This window comes from Crotalus tigris, unplaced genomic scaffold (assembly GCF_016545835.1).
Source record: "Crotalus tigris isolate CLP2741 ecotype Arizona unplaced genomic scaffold, ASM1654583v1 scf7180000024337.5909745, whole genome shotgun sequence".
Classification (NCBI taxonomy): Eukaryota; Metazoa; Chordata; class Lepidosauria; order Squamata; family Viperidae; genus Crotalus; species Crotalus tigris.
In genome coordinates, this window is record NW_024100507.1 from 4874143 (window position 1) to 4893349 (window position 19207).

Sequence of the window (19207 nt, forward strand, 5' to 3'; positions counted from 1 at the left end):
TTCTGAGCTAGTTTCCTGACAACTCCTGTAATTAGTGTAATGCAAATAATAATAATAATAATCAAAGGATATTGTGAGATCCTTGAAGGAAAGTGAAAAGGGATGACTTGACCACAAGTGAAGATATTCTGGTTTTCATTTTTTTAAAAAAAACAAGTCGCTTATTTTGTGCAGTGTAATAACTGGCATGTATCAGAAGCAGTTTTGAGCACGAATGTTTACTTTTAAATATTTATATGTTGCATGTTATTGCATACATATCCAAGTCAATATCATAATAACATTAAATTCATTATTTAAATCAGTGGCAATGAGAAATAAAATAATAAAAAGATTTCACCATGCATCCATCGTATACTTATAAGGTTGGTATAGGTTTTAATTCCAGTGGAAGGATGTTTTGCCTATATTTCAGCCTGCGTTATCAAGTTTGCTATAACTTCAAGATGATATGTCTGTTTTGCTGGACAAAAGAACTTTTTTAGAAGGCATTCTAAAAGAATTGTTTTAATTCTTATAAAGGATCATGTTGTTATCTAGATCAGCTACCTGACTGGCAAACTTAGCCATCTGCAGCCTCAAATTCTTGAAACGCTGAATGCTTTAGTGGACCCTAAGCTTTTGTCCCTGGATAGGAGTAAAGTCCATATCTTACTGCAAAATGGAAAGAGGTAAGCAAGTCTACCTTCAGTCTCTTCTATAACCTTGTTAATGTAAATTGTAGTCAGCCATTTTCTTGAATTATATAACAACTACACTTATTACAACAGATCGCTTAAACTAAATATTAGGCAGGGATAAAAGCACTGTAGATTGTTGTCTTGAATGCTGAATTGACTTGTTCAGTTCTACTTGATGCAGTTAATAATCTTTTTGATGCAACAGTTTAACACCACATGGTTGTGGAAATAAGACAACGTAAACCATTGCTGAAACAGATGAATATTTTGAGCCCGATATAAAAACAAACTACCTAAATTTCTCTTTTACTTTTATATTACAAATCTATTAGAGTGACGAAGAGAAAATGTTTTAATGCCTTTGAAATCTAAGAACTAACAATCGCAGAAAATCAAATAATAGCCACTTTTAAAAGTCTTGGTTAACAGAGTTGTTTGAAACTGGTGTATTAATAATGAAATTTAAAAATATTAATACCACTATAGTAGTATTAAAGTATAGTGTTAAAGCTATTACCACTTAACCTTTTCTGCTACATTAGAGAGGTAACCAGATTCTTACAAATCCCAACTGATTCATAAAGGCAACGATGTCTTTCAGGTAGCAGATCCCAACTTCATTACATTTTAAATGAAAGATATTTTTGTATCTGTGAAACCAGATAACAGATTCTAATTTCAGTGGCTTCATATAACATGAAGCTGCTGTAAATGTTTATGTCTAAGCATAAATGGCCCACATTATTGCTCAGCTGTGAAGAGTTTTCAAGAATGACTTGCACTTTGGATTTTGACTTGACCCAGAAAGAGGTCTAACAGCAAGCTCATATGTACAAACAACTTCAGTGAAATATTGGTTAATTTGAAAAACATAGTATGTTTTGTGATATATCTCTTATGCTTTTATTTTTTAGTTTGTCAGAATTAGAAACTGATCTTAAAGTTTTCAAAGAGACAATATTGGAAATCCTAGATGACAAAGAAGTCATGGAAGAACTGTGTCTGACTAAATGGACAGATCCAGAAGTATTGTAAGTATAGGTTGTAAAAGAGTGTTTCTGGTGGTCCAAATTATACTTCAAAGTTTTTGTGATGGAGGAAGCATAAGTTCCTTTGTTTGTTTAAACTGGTTATGTTTCCAAATGTCTTAATTTTCCATTGCACAAACAACTGCACAGCATAGCTGTACCGAGAACATATACTGCTCCCCTCAAAAGCACGTCAAATGCTGTTTTATCAGAAACCAATTAACCATTGTCTGACAATTATTATTGCTACTAGTTAATGACTTGTGACCTTTGAAAATTTGTGGTTTCTGTAAAATACGGAGGATAACAAATGTATTTCAGTGGGCTGTCACCAAAATCTGATTGATTATCTACTTACAATAGAATTCTGGTATACTTGAGTCAAAACTGGTTTGGTTTCATTATTTTTAAAAATATTCTAATTGATTTTCTTGAGTACAGGTGGAATATAAATAAAAAGCAGAACCCTGAATATCATTCAGATAATTCACCCCAAACTGTGTAATAAAAAAAGTTGAATACCGTAAAACTAGCAAGGCATAAAGCAAAACAGCAGAAGAAAAATGAAGCAAAAAATTAAAAGATGAGAAAATATATGAGCAATAAAATCAAATAATATAGTAGTGGCAAATGTTATCTATTTTTCTACAACCTCAAATTGCTGCAACATGGTTTTACACTTTGGTAAATCAAGACCTTCCTTTTCTGTTCATTGGCCACATGTGGCCCTGGAATAATGTGGCCCTGGAATAATGCAGCCCCACAAGATATAATAAAAAATATTTTTAAAAAAGGAAGTTTACTATTTATATACATCTATTATATATTTTATGTGTGACCCAAGACAATTCCTCTTCAATCAGCACAGCACAGGCAAACCAAAAGATTGGACACCCATCCTTTAGAATCTGAAACCCAAACTTCCTAAATGGCATAATTACCTTTTTTATTCTAATCCAGGCATAATATATCCAAACCTCCCCAGAAGTAGGCAAATTCTGTTTGGGAAATATACTAAAATAAACATTAACATCTTTAAACCTTAATTTCCAAAATACAACGTTGTATTAATATTTTACTGGAGAACGTGACCAGATCATGTGTGCTAGAATGGCTTCCAATTTATTTAATCTCTCATGTAGGATGATTGCCAGCCCTTTCTAAACATCTGTTGGGAAGCCCAATAAAGCCCAAAAGATTTTGTTTGTAATCAGCCTAGTTTTCAAATCAAACAAAATATTTGCTGTTCCTTAATTTCATATGTAGACTACTATAATCTCCATGGATACAAGGAAAAAATAAGAATATATAAGATGTATTACCCAACCTTTGGTAACTCTAATGTAGCGGTCTCCAATCTTTCCAGCTTTGCGGACCGGTGGGGGAGGATGGTTCCAAGTGAGCAGCGGGCAAGCAAGTGCGTACAGCTGCATTTGTGCGAGCGGCGGACACATGCTCACCCACCACTTCCATGGCCCGGTTCTCAACGAATCATGGCCTGGAGGTTGGGTACCCCTACTCTAATTCATGCAACTCCCAGAATTCTGGGAGTTGACATCCATGTATATTTACACTGCAGTAAATAAAAAGGAAAGGTTCAGCAACTAATGAAAATATAAAATAATAATAAATTAATCCAACCAGAATATAGCCAAATGAAGGTGAAACCAAAGCCAAAATTAGCTCTGAAGTACTCTTTTCTGAGCAGCTTACCAAGTTAGGATAGGAACTAACTGGATGTGTGCTGGAGGCCATTCCAAAGAGCTGATGCAGCTGCTGAAAAGCAGTTCTGCTGAGTGTTGGAAACCAGTGCAGGGCCCACAGTACTGGTGTAATGCGCTCCCACCAATGAATTGCAGCGAGCACCTGAATTGCTGTGCTCTGGATCAGCTTCAGATTTCAAACAATCTTCAAAGGCAGTCCCATGCGGGACATGTTGTAGTAGTCTTAAGTCGGGAGTGATAAGGATATAAGTCATAGTAACAAAACATAATGTTTTCATTGCCATTCAGAGCTTTTGTCGCCATTGAAATCACCATTTTCATATAAAAGCTATAGTTTTACAGAAAAATCCTGTGTTTTTTTGCCATCAATTAAGAATTATTATTAACTTGTCAATTCGTTTAAAATATATAAATAGAATTAACACAACAAATATTCCCAAAATGTGTTTAAGTCTTGAAGCTATGCTCATTTCATACATTCTTCCCCACAAACTCATAGGGCATTTTCACCCTTCTCCTAATATCCTCTTTTATTTGAGCTGTAGAATATGTACGTAACGGGATTTTCTCAAGATCAAAGCAATAAAGAAGTCAGGGTTTTGTTAGCTGTAGTTATGTTATCACCAGTGTACAGGATATTATATTTATTCCAATATAGTACTATATATCCACAACATTTACCACATTATTGTACCATTTCTACGCTTCTTACTAAAGATATTTTTATCCATTTATCTTCTTTGTCTTCTGGGTAAAGATAATTTATAATCATTAAAAAGGCCCAAGGTTAGTTTGCTTACAAGCTTGTATTCCACATGGACTATTAATAAAGCCATTCTAGTTTGAAAATCTCACTTTAAAAATATTTTGAAATATAAACCCTGCAGAATAAGAACAGAATATGATCTGTTAGGTAAACAGGTTAATCAGGAGTTTGTTAGATTTTTCTCCAATAAGTACATATATATTTCCATGGCCAGGATAGAGAAACATTTTTTTTCCTGCCATAAGTGAAAACCTTAATTTGAACATGCTTAGAGCAATGTTTCTCAACCTTGACAATTTTAAGGCATGTGGACTTCAACTCCCAGCAATGCTGGCTGTGGAATTCTGGAAGTTGAAGTCCACATGCCTTAAAATTGTCAAGGTTGAGAAACACTGGCTTAGAGGAAGATGAATGATAGTGTCGCTGATCCAATGTACAGCTAAAGGTTCTTCCTAATTGCTAAATACTCGTGATACAACATTCATTGTAGATATCATTCAAGTGATAGTGATCCTCTAATTTGAACACTGCTAGAAAGACCTTTCTTTGGTCGATAAAAAGTGAATTTCCATTATTGTATAGTATTATTGCCATATATACTATCACTATGGCTTCTATTTGCAATGGTCTTACGGTTATTGTTCACAGTGAGGCAAGTCTTTCTGGAATTGACCATGTGGAGGAGATGGAACTGCTGTTGGAAAATTACTACAGGCAGGCAGAAGATCTTATGAATGAAACCCGGGAACTTAAAATACTGATTGATGATTCTGAAAGTATCATCTTTATCAACTTAGACAGGTCAGCTGTGTGGAACATATTGTTAAAATTTAACATACACTTTTTAAAACTCATTTGACATTTAGATTAAATAGTTTTCTTTATAAAATAGTTTTGTTTATAAAGCTTTTTCTCAGAGGAAATGAATAAATTTATTTTTTATTCCTATAAATTATTTGGTTATTTTAATAAATTATATTGCTTTGCTTTGAGACATTCCATTATCAATGCTAACTTGACAAAGTCTGTTTTGCTTTTGATGAATTAATTTTTTGAATGAAGCTAATGGTTCTAGAGATGGACTGGTAGTCTTCTGTCAATAATGAAATGAACTTAATCATAAGCTATTATGATTACATAAGCAGTCCCTAACCTTTGTAACTGTTCCACTGCAGAAAACTAGTAAGCAAGTTAACCAACATATATGTCGGTTTGCTATTAGCATTGTGTCCATCTGCCATTTTTGTACATGTTCAAAAAAGTTTCCACAAAGTTAAGTTTGCGTTAAGTCAGGTCTTCACACATATCTTAAACAAGTTGCACAGCCACTCCATTCATTCAATGACTATTTAAAGTTATGATGGCACTAAAGGAATCCTCAAAGTTACACCTGTGGTGACATGATCAAAATTTGGGTGCTTGGCAGCCCACCTACATTTATAACTGCAGGGTGTGCCACCCACTTATCTCTCCTCCCATTTTGGATCTCTGCCCTGCACTCTGGCCACCCCTCCCCTCCCCCCAGCTGAATTTCTCTATCTTCTTTCTCTTGCCACAGAGGTGTACCTGCTATGCAGCTGCTGACCTTTTATAGGCCTCAGTGAAGTTTCAGGGAGAAATAGCAGCTTCTTTGGCCAGGCTCACCTCTTCAGCAATGGGAAGAAGATCAGCTGGAAAAAACAGGGACAGCAGAATGCAAGGTGGCCAACCGGCAAGATAGGGGGAATAGGGGAATAGTATCCTTTTGGGATAGTGTTTTTCAAACTTGGCAATTTCAAGATGTGTGGACTGAGGACTTCTGGGAATTGAAGTCCACACATTCTTAAAAGTGCCAAGCTTGAAAAACTCTGTTCTAGAGCAACAGTAGCATTAAATTGATGGTAACATAGGCTGGGCTGAACTATGTAAGTGGTAGTGGCTAGTGGTTTATTTTTAAAAAAAAACTGGTTGTAAACTGGGTTGCTACTCCTAGAAGCAAGTATGAAAGAGCATCTTCTCTAAAGTTGTTTAAATCTCTGAAGCAAATGTTAACGGTCACATTTAATCCTTCAATTTAACAGAGTTATATTTTACCTTTTTAGCCACCGCAATGTTATGATGAGGTTAAACCTGCAGCTGACCATGGGTACTTTTTCAATCTCACTTTTTGGATTGATAGGAGTAGCATTTGGTATGAATTTGGAATCATCATTTGAAGAGGTGAGAAACAATACTAAAAACAACATTTCTAGATATTTTGTAAAATATTCTGGTAAAGCCACAAAGGCTGCTTTTAATTGCATTGTACTAATTGGCTATTAGAACTTGACAATAGAATATTTGTTGTTTAATGAATGTCGTGAGAGCATTGTTTCAGACTATGCTCAAGCTATTTATGTGTTGTATTTTTCTTTATGGGATGAATAGCAGCCTTACTTGTTTTATGTGAGGTTACATCAAAAGGCTGGCATTTCAACTTGGTGAAATTTGTACTAGTGATCAGAACCATATCTGAACGAAAGCTGTCTTCTTTAGCCAGTCCTCTTTAAAGGACAGAAAAAGTTTCTGCAAGGTCCAATGGAGTAAATGAGGAAAAAAGAGAAAGCTTAAAGCCCTTGTCTTTGTTTAATGAACCCTAGTGGAAAGAAAAGGATCCATTGTGTATGCCAGGGATCTGTTCACTTTCCATGTCACATTCCTACAGGATTGATATATTAAGTGATACCCCTGGGTAAATAAATCTAATATTGTCAGTTAAGAGTCATTTTAAAAAATGCAGTAAGATTTAAAAACTAATGAAAGGTCTGAGGTGAGAATTATTCATTCTGTGCTCTTACCATATTAGAACCATGGAATGTTTTGGCTGGTGACAGGAATTATGTTCCTAGGCAGTGGCTTAATTTGGCGGCGCCTGCTTACATTTCTTGGGCGGCATCTAGAACCGTCAATGCTTCCACCAGTAAGTATGTTTTCACTATTACTACATTAAGCTACCTCATTCCTCCCCAACATTTTAGCTTAAATCTCATATGAAGGTACAGTATATTGGGAATAAAACCATCAACAAAATTCAGTTTGAATCATGAGTAGCGTATAATATTTTTCTAATATTTGATCAGATTCTTGTCTTCCTATAACTTCAGGGTGTTATTCCTTGTTTTGCATTCTGAGATTACAGAGGACAACTGTGATTTGATTTTTTGTGTTAACCTCGGAAGAGAACCATTCTTCTGTGTCTGTTGTATGGAAGAGGCTTAGTTTGCCATGTATCTTGCTGGAGTATTAGATTTTTAAGTACACGAGATCCAGTGTTCTGTAGTGGCTAAGATATTGGACTAGCATCAAGGAGACCCGGATTCAAATCCACCCTTAGCCATAAAAGCCCACTGGGTGATTTTGGCCCAGTCACTCTCTCACACCTACCTCACAGGATTGTTATGGGGGGAAAAATGAGAGAAAGGAATACTGTACACTTATCTTGAGTTCCTGAATAAAAGTGGGATATCAATAAAACAAACAGGACGATGAATTATTGCATATTTCTAGTTCTGTCCTCTGTATTCAATCCAAGTGATGTTAATCTACAAGCTTTATTCAGATTCTTATTTCTATTGCTTAGCTTTTGGTTCTTGAAAATGCTTGCAAGGATATTAAGAATTGAAAAATTATTTTGTGTATGAGTATTTGTTACAGTCTGGCTTTGCTGCTGTGTCTGCCTTAAATTGTGTCTTCCTGTTGTGGTCACAGCATCATTTACCCTCTGAGACAATGCATCCTAATTTCAGGCAGAATTCTTAATAACAGTCAGAATGAACCTCTGCTTTCTGGCAGGCTTTTGAAGGGAGGCTCCAATTTTAAAAGGTCAAATGTAGTCCTTTAAGAACTTATTCTGCTTAACAGTGGTTGTACATAACTTAGCAGAGGTGCACACGATTGATAAACCTCCATTTGAATCTCAGAGCATATTTTAGGTGTACGTAGCTGTTGACTAAGGAACAAGCCAGACTTCCCCATTGTACCTTAATTAGATATGACTTTACACTCTCCAAGGATACTATATTATATTTAGTGTTTGATATATTTTAAGCAAGTAAATAGCGATATGCTGCCAATGTTCATAAATAGCAGTACGGTATAGATCAGAGGTGTCCACCTTGGCAACTTTAAGACTTCTGGACTTCAACATAGCTGGCTCAGGAATTCTGGGCGTTGAAGTCCACAAGCAACCTTCCTTTTGCTTACTTAAGCACAACGCTAGCTTCTCCACCCGTTTTTACAATCCTCATTCTGTTATCTTTTCCTTCTTTAGATGCCAACTTTATTGAAAAAAGCGCAGACAGCCAATGGAAAAGTAGAGTTTAAAAATGTTTTCAAAACAGAATCCTTTGAGTCAAGCAGAAGTACAATGACCAGCCAATGACATGAATACGCCAGGATAACTTGAACTTGAGACTATCATCCTGGATTTCGTTTTTTAAAAAAATGTAGCAGCCTTTACCATTTGACTGTGTTATATCCCAAAAATAAGAAGTTAAAAATCTTCAGTAATGGAGAGAAGACTTCAGAGTTTTGAATACTACAGTAGAAAATTTAAATCATGTAAATGTTAAAAAACAACCTTTTTTTCTTTAACTAATGCTTTCTGTGGGAATTCTGATAAAATTTAACCTTTTGCCAATATAAGAAAACCATGTCAACCATAATAATTGTTTTACATGTATTCCTTCACAGGCATAGTTCATAGAAGGCAAAAATGTTGTCTAAATTCTTTCTAAAGAGTAAGATATATTTATGTAAAAATAGTGTTATCTCTGATAACAAATTCTTTTTTTGAAAATAATATACCAGAATGTTAATTTCATGTTCTATTGTTTAGATTTAGTATTTTGTAAAGATAGTTTTATTGCTAACTCTTCAGTTATTGGATTCCGAAAGGTAAAAAGCTTATTTTACTCAGTTTTATATTTCTGTCATAGCTACCAAAAATAGAGTTACTAGTACTGTTTTAGGAGAAAGCTCTCCCTTTTTAAGGAGGCTTCGTTTGTTTGAGAAGTTTGTGGAGCCTCCTTAAAAAACAGCTTTCCAGATTGTTGAGGCACTCCATGCTCCTCTTAACAACCTGCACATTCATTTAATGATTGCATTGGTGAGAGCAGGAATAGGGTTCGTTAAGTGAGACACTCAATGGCTGTCATGGCATGTCACCATAATGGGCAGGTTCCGTTATGGTTGTAAGTCAAGAGTTATCTGTACTTTTATCTCAATGCAGCATCAGTCTCATGACAGCTGTTGTAATATGACTCTATTCAGAATGGTTCCAAAATGCTACTCAGTCAGAAAAACAGTACTTACTGCTTGCTTTGCATCAGAGGCAAATTAATAAATCAGCCATTGTGTAGATCATTTAACTTAAGATGGTATGTTAATTATTATCCTAAATAGTATCAAGAAAACCTGATTCACAGTAGACAAAATTGGGAATGAATTGGTTTGGAGGATAAGCTGCAATAGTATTAGCTTGGGTCCTTCATTTATTGCAGGATCCCATCTGGGTTGGTCACCAGGTCTAGAGGTTTCATCTCTGAGCTTTTGGACTTGTGCTGGACCCTATCCTCGGGGAACTTCTCTCTCACCAGAATGCATGAATAGGGTCCAGCACAAGTCCGAAAGCTCAGAAGACTAAACCTCTAGTCCTGGTGACCATCCCAGATTGGATCCTGCAACATTATCCTGAGACATGTATATTTGTCTTGACTTATTGTCCGTACGGATTAACAACAACAAGTCTGAATTTTGAGTAGTTTTTTTGTATTGCCATCTGTTATTTGATCCTTTTAACTAGAAGTGTTAGGGATCAAGCCTAGGGCTTTCTGTACATGAGCTATAGAAATTATTTAACGGCGTAGTTGGAATATTGAGCCAGCTTCTGAAATTTACTGAATTTATCCAATATTGGTTCTCTAATGTTAGAAAGGATCATGCTTAGAGGATGTACAAACTCCTATCACTGGACAATTAATTTGGACTGGAAATATGCTAGGTAGCTATCTGTTCTGGAGGAAAAACATTTTAATACCTTGCATTCTCTCCAGGTTGTCATGTCAATATGATTAGCCATGAATCATGGCTAGGGGACAGTTTTCAACAACTGAGCAAGATAGCAAACTTAAGTTTGATGCAATGGAGGACAAATGAGTTATCAGTAATAAAAAATATTCTTTAAATAGCTGTTAGCCTGAGACAGTTTCTCTTAAAGGTCACAAAGTTCTGGAGCCTCAACTCATTTATTTATAGAAGTATTGTTAACACTACTTAATGTATAAAGTTATAATGATAGAGATAAAGAGAAAATCTGTTTTACTGATGCTGTTAACTCAACATTTAGGATTCTTCTTGACTTTGTTCTCCAATATACCAAATCCAAGTCTGTTGGAATATTTTTTTAAAAAATAAGACTATATCTGTTGTCATGCAACTGTTAAAATAACTAATAACCAAAAGCTGCAAAAGATTTAGAAAAACTTCCTCTCATTATTCCATTTAACATGAATATCTTAAAAAATACACTAATTTTAAGAGGCATGATTAACTTCTTAAAAGGTTTAGTATTGTTCACATACTAAGTCAGGAGCAGATTTGCTATGCAGGAATTACTGGTGCACAAAACTCAGGATTACTTCATTGAAGAGGTTCTTTGAAGCACAAAATGATAATCAGAAGGTGTAAAGAAAAAGCCTTCCACTAAGTCGGGCTTTAGTTGAACTTCTTTCAGCAGCTACAACAACTTCATTCTGTCAAGGCAGAAAGCAGGTATTAATACTCTGCATCCTAAGGAAAAAACTATATCCTGAAATTTTTGTGACAAGGTTATTTTGTTGACTGGAAAATGACAGCCAGAATTTTCAGCCGGCATGGCCTTCTAGGAATTGGGGAAATTACACTTTCCGCACATCTGGAGGGCACTAAATTACTTTAAGAACCAATTTGGTCTAGTGATTAAGGCAGTGGAGTTCTAGTCCTGCCTTAGGCACAAAGCCAGCTGAGTGATTTTGGGCCAATCACTCTCTCTTCAGACCTAGGAAACAGGCAATGGGAAATCATTTCTAAACAAGCTTGCTAAGAAAACTGCAGGGATTTGTCCAGGCAGTCATCCAAGAATCAGACACCATTGAACGGAAGATTAAAAAGTCAGATTGGAAAGCTTCCATTAAATGCTAAATGATCAGGAAAAAAAGATGTAGCTAGCATGGAGTTTTTTCTACAAATGATTTTGGTTTTCTGTGAGTTGAAACAGTCAATTCTGTATGTTTCCTTTACTAGTAATAAACAGCAAATGATTTTCAATCTGGCCTTGTTTTCCATTGTGAGAAAAACCAGTACTACTTGTTTTAATTACCTTTTCTCCAGTTTTTATTGTAAGAAGAGCACTCCCAAATCTTGATTTTTCCTGCAATGAGAATATATAGCCACCAATGTCATACTCTGTAATTAAGGTGTTCAATGCTGTTCCTAACGAGTTCCTACAATGAGGAACAGCAGTATTGGAATACAATATCTATTGAGCAAACAGCTTCTAGTGACCAAATGAATGAAGATACATGTTATAGCACTGAGATTGTGTCACATAACATTTAAGCAATATCAAATGTTGTTAAACTAATTTGTAATTTGTTCTCTGGCAAGGATCTTTCTCTTGACAACCTGCTAGGTCAGTGGTTCTCAACCTGTGGGTCGGGACGACCATTTCATGGGGGTCGCCAAACAAGGCTGTCTGCCATTTTTTCCCCTTTTCTTTGTCCACGACCCTGGCACCCGGTGATGTATAAGTGGTTGGGGGTCACCACAACATGAGGAACTGTATTATGGGGTCGCGGCATTAGAAAGGTTGAGAACCACTGTGCTAGGTAAATGGAAAGACATGATTTATTTGGCTGTTAGCTGTGCTTTAGCTTCAGTTCTCCAAAAGCCACTGCCCTCGATCAAAATAAGATGAAAATGGTGATTCTAAACATTTTTGCTTAGCCAAACATCTGATTGAAATCAATGATTCAATAACAGGAACAAGCTCTACACTTACTAAACATTGCAGTTGTTAAAGTTATCCTACTTTAATTACTATATCTTATGCTAATCATGATTGATTAAATTAGTAAATCTATGTTAAATATGGTCCCAAAGTTACATATCCATACTGTTTGAAACCCTTTTTCTACTTGTGATAATTTAATGCTTGGGTCTAGTTGAGTGAAAATGGAAGGATTATTTTCCTGGTCCTAATGGATTATTAGTATGATGTTAGATTAGAAACAGCAAGACATTTATTATAACTTGAAGCTCGAGTAATTGGGTGTTTTAATATTTGAATCAATTGACAATTTAATAGTTAAAGATTCCTTAGTGTTAAAGCAATAATCCCATCAAAACATTTTATTATCATACCTCTGGAGAGATGATAACATACTGTGCCTGGGAAAGGAAAAAAGAAAAGAATGAAAAGCTACCATTATTTTTTACTAGTACAATAATCAATTACAAATATTTCTAAAGGGTTTCTGAGTTGATGAATATGATTTCTACTATGGAAACTCAGTTCAGTGCAGAAATTGATTATATATAATGGTACTATCTGCTGAGCAGGAGCAGTATACAATCATACATTTTTTGGTACACATGCATATGTTTTAATCAATTTGTGTCCTTGTGTGTAAAAAAGATAAATGTTTTGGTGTTTTGCTTTTTTTAGTTAGTATAGTCAGGTATTTTTTCCACCTTTTTTGAAGCCTTATTTTTGTTAGGTTTTGTTTTGTTTCTTTTTAGGTAACTTAGTATAGCTTTTATTCTTCAGCTTCACAACATATATGTAATAGATTAGGTATGTTTCTGAAATAATACAGTTTTATTATAAAGCAGTAATATGGTTGTGCTATTATATTGCTGCTTAGTTTTATGTAATATCAGAGTTAACTTTAAAAAGGAATTTTAAATGTAGTGTTTTACATTTAAATAAACATATAATTTAAAACTAGTTTTCTTAAAACTAGCTTAAGTGTAGTTAACAAACAACTTACCCAGTCTTCAGGACAAGGGGAAGTCCATGATTTGCAGTCGTCTGTCACATGACCCGAAGTGGTCTGGTTTCCACTGTATATATAAATATATCCAACTTGTTTTCCAAACAATCCACCCATATTTTTTTCATTTCGAAGAGGCGATGATACAATAATTTCATCTGCCAATATGCACAGCAAAAAATTCACACTATAAATATTAGCAAAATTGTACAGGTAGTCCTCAACCTGTAAGCTCAGTTGAGACCCGAATCTCAATCGTTGAGCAAAGCAGTCATTAAGCATGATGACCACATGACTTCTTGTGGGGTTGTCCCGGAGCAACCCATTCTGCATGAAAATATTGAGTAGGGAGAAACAATTGGAGACGGTCAGATAACTTGGGCTCTGTGCCATGAAAGGCTTTATAGGTAACAACCAAAACCTTGAGTTGCATCCAGAATCCAACTGGCAGCTATTGCAGCTCACAAAATTGGAAGCAACCAAAGGGGTCCAGTGGTTTATTGAGGCGTACCACCCACCTTTTTCATTGCCAGAGGTCCATTCACTCCCTCAGAGGGTGATATACTACATGGACCCGTCCCATAGTCACCTTCTGGGCTTCTTTGATAGCCCAGAAAGAGCTAGAATTTAACCAACAGGTGGCCAAGCTGGCAGATTGGAGGACTTTATTCACTTCTTAGAGTGTTACATAATTTAATTCAGTCCAGATACCCTCAGAAAGAATGCACTATGCAACTCACTTGGATCTGGCCAGAGACCAGCTTCAAATAAACTGAGTCACTTTTTTCACCAAATAGCATGAATACTCACTGCAGTTCTATAGATGGATGGATCACTCTACCCAGAGCTACTGGTTAGCTATCAGCAGAAACAATAAGGGCAGAAAACTAAAAATGCTTCACTGCTCTTATCACTAAATATGGACAAAATATTCATGTTCAGTTAGATTCACTCTTTAGACTTTCTGCAGAAACAGAAGTGTCACTTCTGGCGCTTCATCTGTGGGGCTCATCAGAAAACTAAGGTATACCCTAGGATCAGTGCACACAGAGGTCTCAAAGGAGCAATCTAGTCCAGCCTCAATCATCCACCTATTCCAGGATGCAACCAAGCTCTCAGTTGTGATCTTAGAATGCAAGTTTGGAAACAGGGATTTGTCTTTGGATTTACTGTTTTAGTCCTGGAGCGACACAGGAGGACAATCCTCAAATTTACTTCCCCGGAAGAAAAAGAGGATGGTGGAATACTGAACTCACCCTCAGTAGAATTTACTATGCAATTTTTTTGATATTTCACAATAAAAAGTTTTAACTATACCAAGTCCATCGTTGTTCAGATCCCATAAGTGCACCTCTTCTCCAAAGCGTGAAAATCTCCTATCTCCATTGAATGTGCTAAGTATAGAAGGCTTGCCATTTTCCATCAAGTCATATATCAAAACACTTCCTGCTTGGTGTAGTGTAGAGGATATAAATGAAATCCTGAAGACACTGTCTGAAGAAAACCAATAAAGGTGACAAAATTATGGTTGCTATAAAAAAATGTCAAGAAAGCATTGTTGAGTTACGAATCCACATTTAAATGCAGAAAACACTGGCTCTACTGAATCTATTTGAAGTAATGATCAAGTAGTTTATCAACAAAGACCTGCTTTTAGAATAATCATGTGCAGAGCTTCCAGTCTTAATGAAAACTATATTGTAATTCAGCCAGGAGATATTCTTTCAGCTAGAGGTTGCACTAAATCAGTGTTTCCCAAACTTGACAATTTTAAGGCATGAGGACTTCAACTCCCAGAATTCCACAGCCAGCAACGCTGGCTGTGGAATTCTGGGAGTTGAAGTCCACATGCCTTAAAATTGTCAAGTTTGGGAAACACTGCACTAAATGGTTGCATATTTCCAAGCCACAAAATTCAAAAAGTTGAAATGAACAGAATATTGGAGAACAGAGATGCAAGTTATGAGTTAGCTGGACTATTGCTCTAATATTAAGCATGGCTCAGTTTAGATCTTCACCTATAGTAAAACAGGACACATGTAGTAAAATGCAAAAGCACTAGTTAAAGGGAAGGAATGAAATCAGCAATAAAAGAGTATAAGTCTAACGCAGTGGGAAACCCCTATATTGAGTATATTGCTGCATATGGTCCCATTCATCTTCTGCAATAAACATTGGGAAGTATTTCAGAGTGTTTTGATCTTTGATTTGGAATCTTTTACAGATTAAAACTGAGATATTTTCATTTTCCAATAGTAATGCCATTGTGATCAACATTTTCATTTACAGCGAAACTTGAAATTGCCAGACTGAGGAACTGAAAAACATTCCAGAAGAACTATTTAATAATACTTCCAACAGATTTGCATGGATGCAGTCATGAGGAGTTGATTCAGCTAGAAGGCATCTTCATGTTCTATCAGAAGTAGACAACCCATATCCCCCAAATTTTATTTTTATTTTTCTGGAGGTACCTGAAATCACATGTCTGAACATCAAGATCTACTTCCTGATATAAAAGACCTAAACAATCCAAAATAGATCCCCTAACAAATCCAGTACAATTATTTGTGCAATATTATGTAAAGTTGTATAGGGCTAAGGACTCAAATGAATTGGTCTGGGAACCAACAATGACAAAATATTACAGAAATATCAATTTCTCAACATAAAAGCAACACACATCACAACAGGTCTGCATCATTGTATATAAACAATGCATGTATATTAAGTTGGATGGATTTTAATAAACTTTCTGTATAAGTAAATTTAGATTCCGTATTATGATTCTTTGCCTATTGGAATTTCTTTATCCTCTGTCATAATGCATTACTGAAATAAAAATGCTGCCAAATCTTGTTCCAAGTTCAGAGTTGCATACCTTGTGTCGGTGCACCAACTATCAGTACTTGCTTAGAGAGTTCTTCTATGGAAAGGAAACCGGTTGCCAAAGCTGAACCAAATTTCCCATTTTCCTGCATGGTTATAATATGAGCACATATACATATATATATAGTTAGTCTCATGAAATCAAAAATTTTCTCATTCTTGTTTTTTATATTATTTCAAAGGACAGCACAAAGACTTACATCATCCCCACTTAACGTGAACCAGCTTTGGGTGTTTGGTGGGATATAGCCATATACCATTCCAACAGCTTGCCTGTTATTTTCGGATAAATGGCACCCTAGGCTAGAATACAAAATGGTTATAATAAAAAAAAACAGAACAATTAGGATAAACACTAATACTAAAAAAAAATAGTAATTGCAAGACATGTTATAGAATCATCATCAATATCAGTTTCATTTCAGAATCTCAATTTTTGGACTATTCTGCTATTCATCTCAACTTGTCAGGTTAATATGACTAGTGATCCCCAAATATATAGACTACATTTCCCATTATCCTCCAGATCATTGCTCATTTTCTTTGCTTGAGGTGCCACATTTAAATATCTACTTCTTCCAAAGGCAGATAGATTTATAAATGAATTTATAACTCTCTGGAGAGGTTTTGTCCAGAATACCAATTGCACTCTTTTCTGGACTGGGAACTCATTATAGTTACTCATGTCTTAGTATCTCACAGATGGAGTGCTGGAACATGGTCTACATGGCTCTACCTTTGAAAATCACTTGGAAGCTGTAGCTGATCTAGAATGCAGCAATGAAGACACAGTTATGAATGTATCTCACTTTTCCCACATAACACCTCCATTGTCTGAATTACCTCTATAGTGTTTATCAGGTGCAATTGAAAGTGTTGGTTGTGACTTATAAAATCTTTCATGGCGTGAAGTCTAGCCATCTATCCCGTTGACAGAGTGGTTATGCTGCAGTTTCAATCTTTAAAACAGTGTCATCAACCTAAAACAGAGACCTAATAGACATTCCTTATCTGTTACAGTGCCTGCCTCTGTAGTAATGTTTTCTCTTGCCTAGAGATTTGAAGAGCCCCAATCCTTCTGTCCTTTAAACAAGCTTTAAAGATCTGATTTGTTTCAAGTTTTCAATCTTTGAGTCTTTCTCAACCTTAGCATCTTTCAGATGTGTGGCCCTCAACTCCAGAATTGCCCAGCCAGCTCCTCAGTATATTGAAATACACACATCTGAAAGCTGCCAAGTTTGATAAACACTGTTTTCTGTTAAGAGAGTATGCAGCTTATGAGAGGGTTGTATTAATGTGTTGGTTACCTTTGCCCCCAAGTGACTGCCTTCTTTTATCTGTTTTATTGTATGGTTTTTAACTTGTACTCCTCACAAAGACAGGTTATAAATTCGACAGACAAACAAAGCAAACTCACTCTCAAATAAATAAAATACTTAGGCTTGGGCTCTACTTGTAACAAGGAAATGACTCGTGGCCTTCATCCCGAATGAGTTGCAAATACTTTTAAAATGATAAACATTTTATTTTAGGAGAAAAATAGTTACTGAACAACTTTAACAGAAAAAAATATTTTGAACCAGATGAATGGATTATATATCCAGTATTTAGAACTGCGGGCAGCTGATTATATAGCAATAGCAATAGCACTTATATACCACTTCATAGTGCTTTACAGCACTCTTTAAGCAGTTTACAGGGTCAGCATATTGTCCCCAATAATCTGTATCCATATTTTACTGACTTCAGAAGGATGGAAAGCTGAGTCAACCTTGAGCCAGTCAGGATCGAACTGCCAGCAGTGAGTAGAATCAGCCTCAATACTGCATACTAATCACTGCACCATCACAGCTCTTAATATATACCTGTTAATGCAGAACTATATGCGCTCTATAATACAATCAGTTGTAAAACCTAGTTAGGATAGACACAGCTTCAGGCTTTGTGTGACTAGTCTTGCTTTAAATCAAAGGTGGACCATTTTTCTCTTCCAAGGGCTCTACATAGCCTTTGAATGGGGAAATACCAGGGAAATAATCCTAAAAGTCATGGGCAGAGCCAGAGTAAAATTGATACTGGTTTTATTTTATATATGTTTATATTTAATTGAAATATGATTATTTTCCAGTCATGCATTTAATAATGTTCCCCTTCTAACACATTAAGTTATAATTTGAGGTCATCTTTTGAAATTTCTAGGAATTGTAGCTAAGGCATATAACCCTGGGGCCTTGAATTATATCTCTGATTCAGCTGCAAAAAACAAGGTCATACTTGAAAAATGTCTATTATTAGAGCTTAGTGTGTTTGTATGTAACAGATCAACATTTGGAGAAAAAGTGGATCTGCTGCATATATTTGTAGTGAGAAAGTACAGCAGATAGGTTGTGAAGATAGCCTAGAAGACAATCACATACATAGGTACTTAAAAATAAATGCATACACCTTGTACAATTTCTCCCAAAAGGACTTCCAATAAGCAGCAAGATTTTATTTGGGAGCTGGATACTGCTGAGTGATGAGCCAAACCAAGCATAATCTGTTTCTCCTTTTACCATCCAGTCAGCATCTGATACAAAAAGCAGGCCTGAGAAATAAGGAGAAAACTAGTGCTGATCCGAAAGTTCTGTTTTTGAAACAGATTACATACAAGAAGCATTGCTTTGTTCAATCTTTCTGTGTAGCATGAACCATTACTTTAAATACATGTAGATAAATATACAGATAGGAGAATTTCCCATCAGAATGAATACAGGTAGTCCTCGACTTACGATCACAATCGACCTCAAAATTTCTGTTGCTAACGAGACATTTGTTCAGTGAGTTTTGCCCCATTTTACCACCTTTCTTGTCACAGTTGTTAAGTGGATCACTGCAGTTGTTAAGTTAGTGACATGGTGATTAAGTGAATCTGGCTTCCCCATTGATTTTGCTTGTCAGAAGGTCACAAAAGTTAATTGCATGAACCCGGAACTTTGATCATGTAACCATGAGGATGCTACCATGGTCCTATGAAAAACAGTGATAAGTCACTTTTTTCAGTGTCATTGTAACTTCGAACGGTCACTAA

At 35.7% G+C, this 19207-nt stretch overlaps 2 protein-coding genes across 10 annotated transcripts in view; one reads left to right on the forward strand and one right to left on the reverse strand.

Annotated features, from left to right (window-relative positions):
- Positions 1-11521, forward strand: part of MRS2 (magnesium transporter MRS2) — a 37634-nt gene extending 26113 nt beyond the window's left edge. For all 4 annotated transcript variants that reach the window (XM_039325452.1, XM_039325451.1, XM_039325453.1 and 1 more), the window contains 6 exons: positions 541-671; positions 1595-1711; positions 4847-4999; positions 6280-6397; positions 7023-7136; positions 8487-11521. In XM_039325452.1, coding sequence (XP_039181386.1) covers positions 541-671; positions 1595-1711; positions 4847-4999; positions 6280-6397; positions 7023-7136; positions 8487-8597 — 744 coding nt within the window. In that variant the 3' untranslated portion in view covers positions 8598-11521. The remainder of the gene's footprint in view (positions 1-540; positions 672-1594; positions 1712-4846; positions 5000-6279; positions 6398-7022; positions 7137-8486) is intronic.
- GPLD1 (glycosylphosphatidylinositol specific phospholipase D1) overlaps positions 10833-19207 on the reverse strand; it is a 65105-nt gene continuing 56730 nt past the window's right edge. For all 6 annotated transcript variants that reach the window (XM_039325441.1, XM_039325442.1, XM_039325437.1 and 3 more), the window contains 8 exons: positions 18583-18724; positions 16338-16440; positions 16130-16223; positions 14566-14742; positions 13246-13406; positions 12617-12643; positions 11574-11624; positions 10833-10968 (listed from right to left, as the gene is read on the reverse strand). In XM_039325441.1, coding sequence (XP_039181375.1) covers positions 10891-10968; positions 11574-11624; positions 12617-12643; positions 13246-13406; positions 14566-14742; positions 16130-16223; positions 16338-16440; positions 18583-18724 — 833 coding nt within the window. In that variant the 3' untranslated portion in view covers positions 10833-10890. The remainder of the gene's footprint in view (positions 10969-11573; positions 11625-12616; positions 12644-13245; positions 13407-14565; positions 14743-16129; positions 16224-16337; positions 16441-18582; positions 18725-19207) is intronic.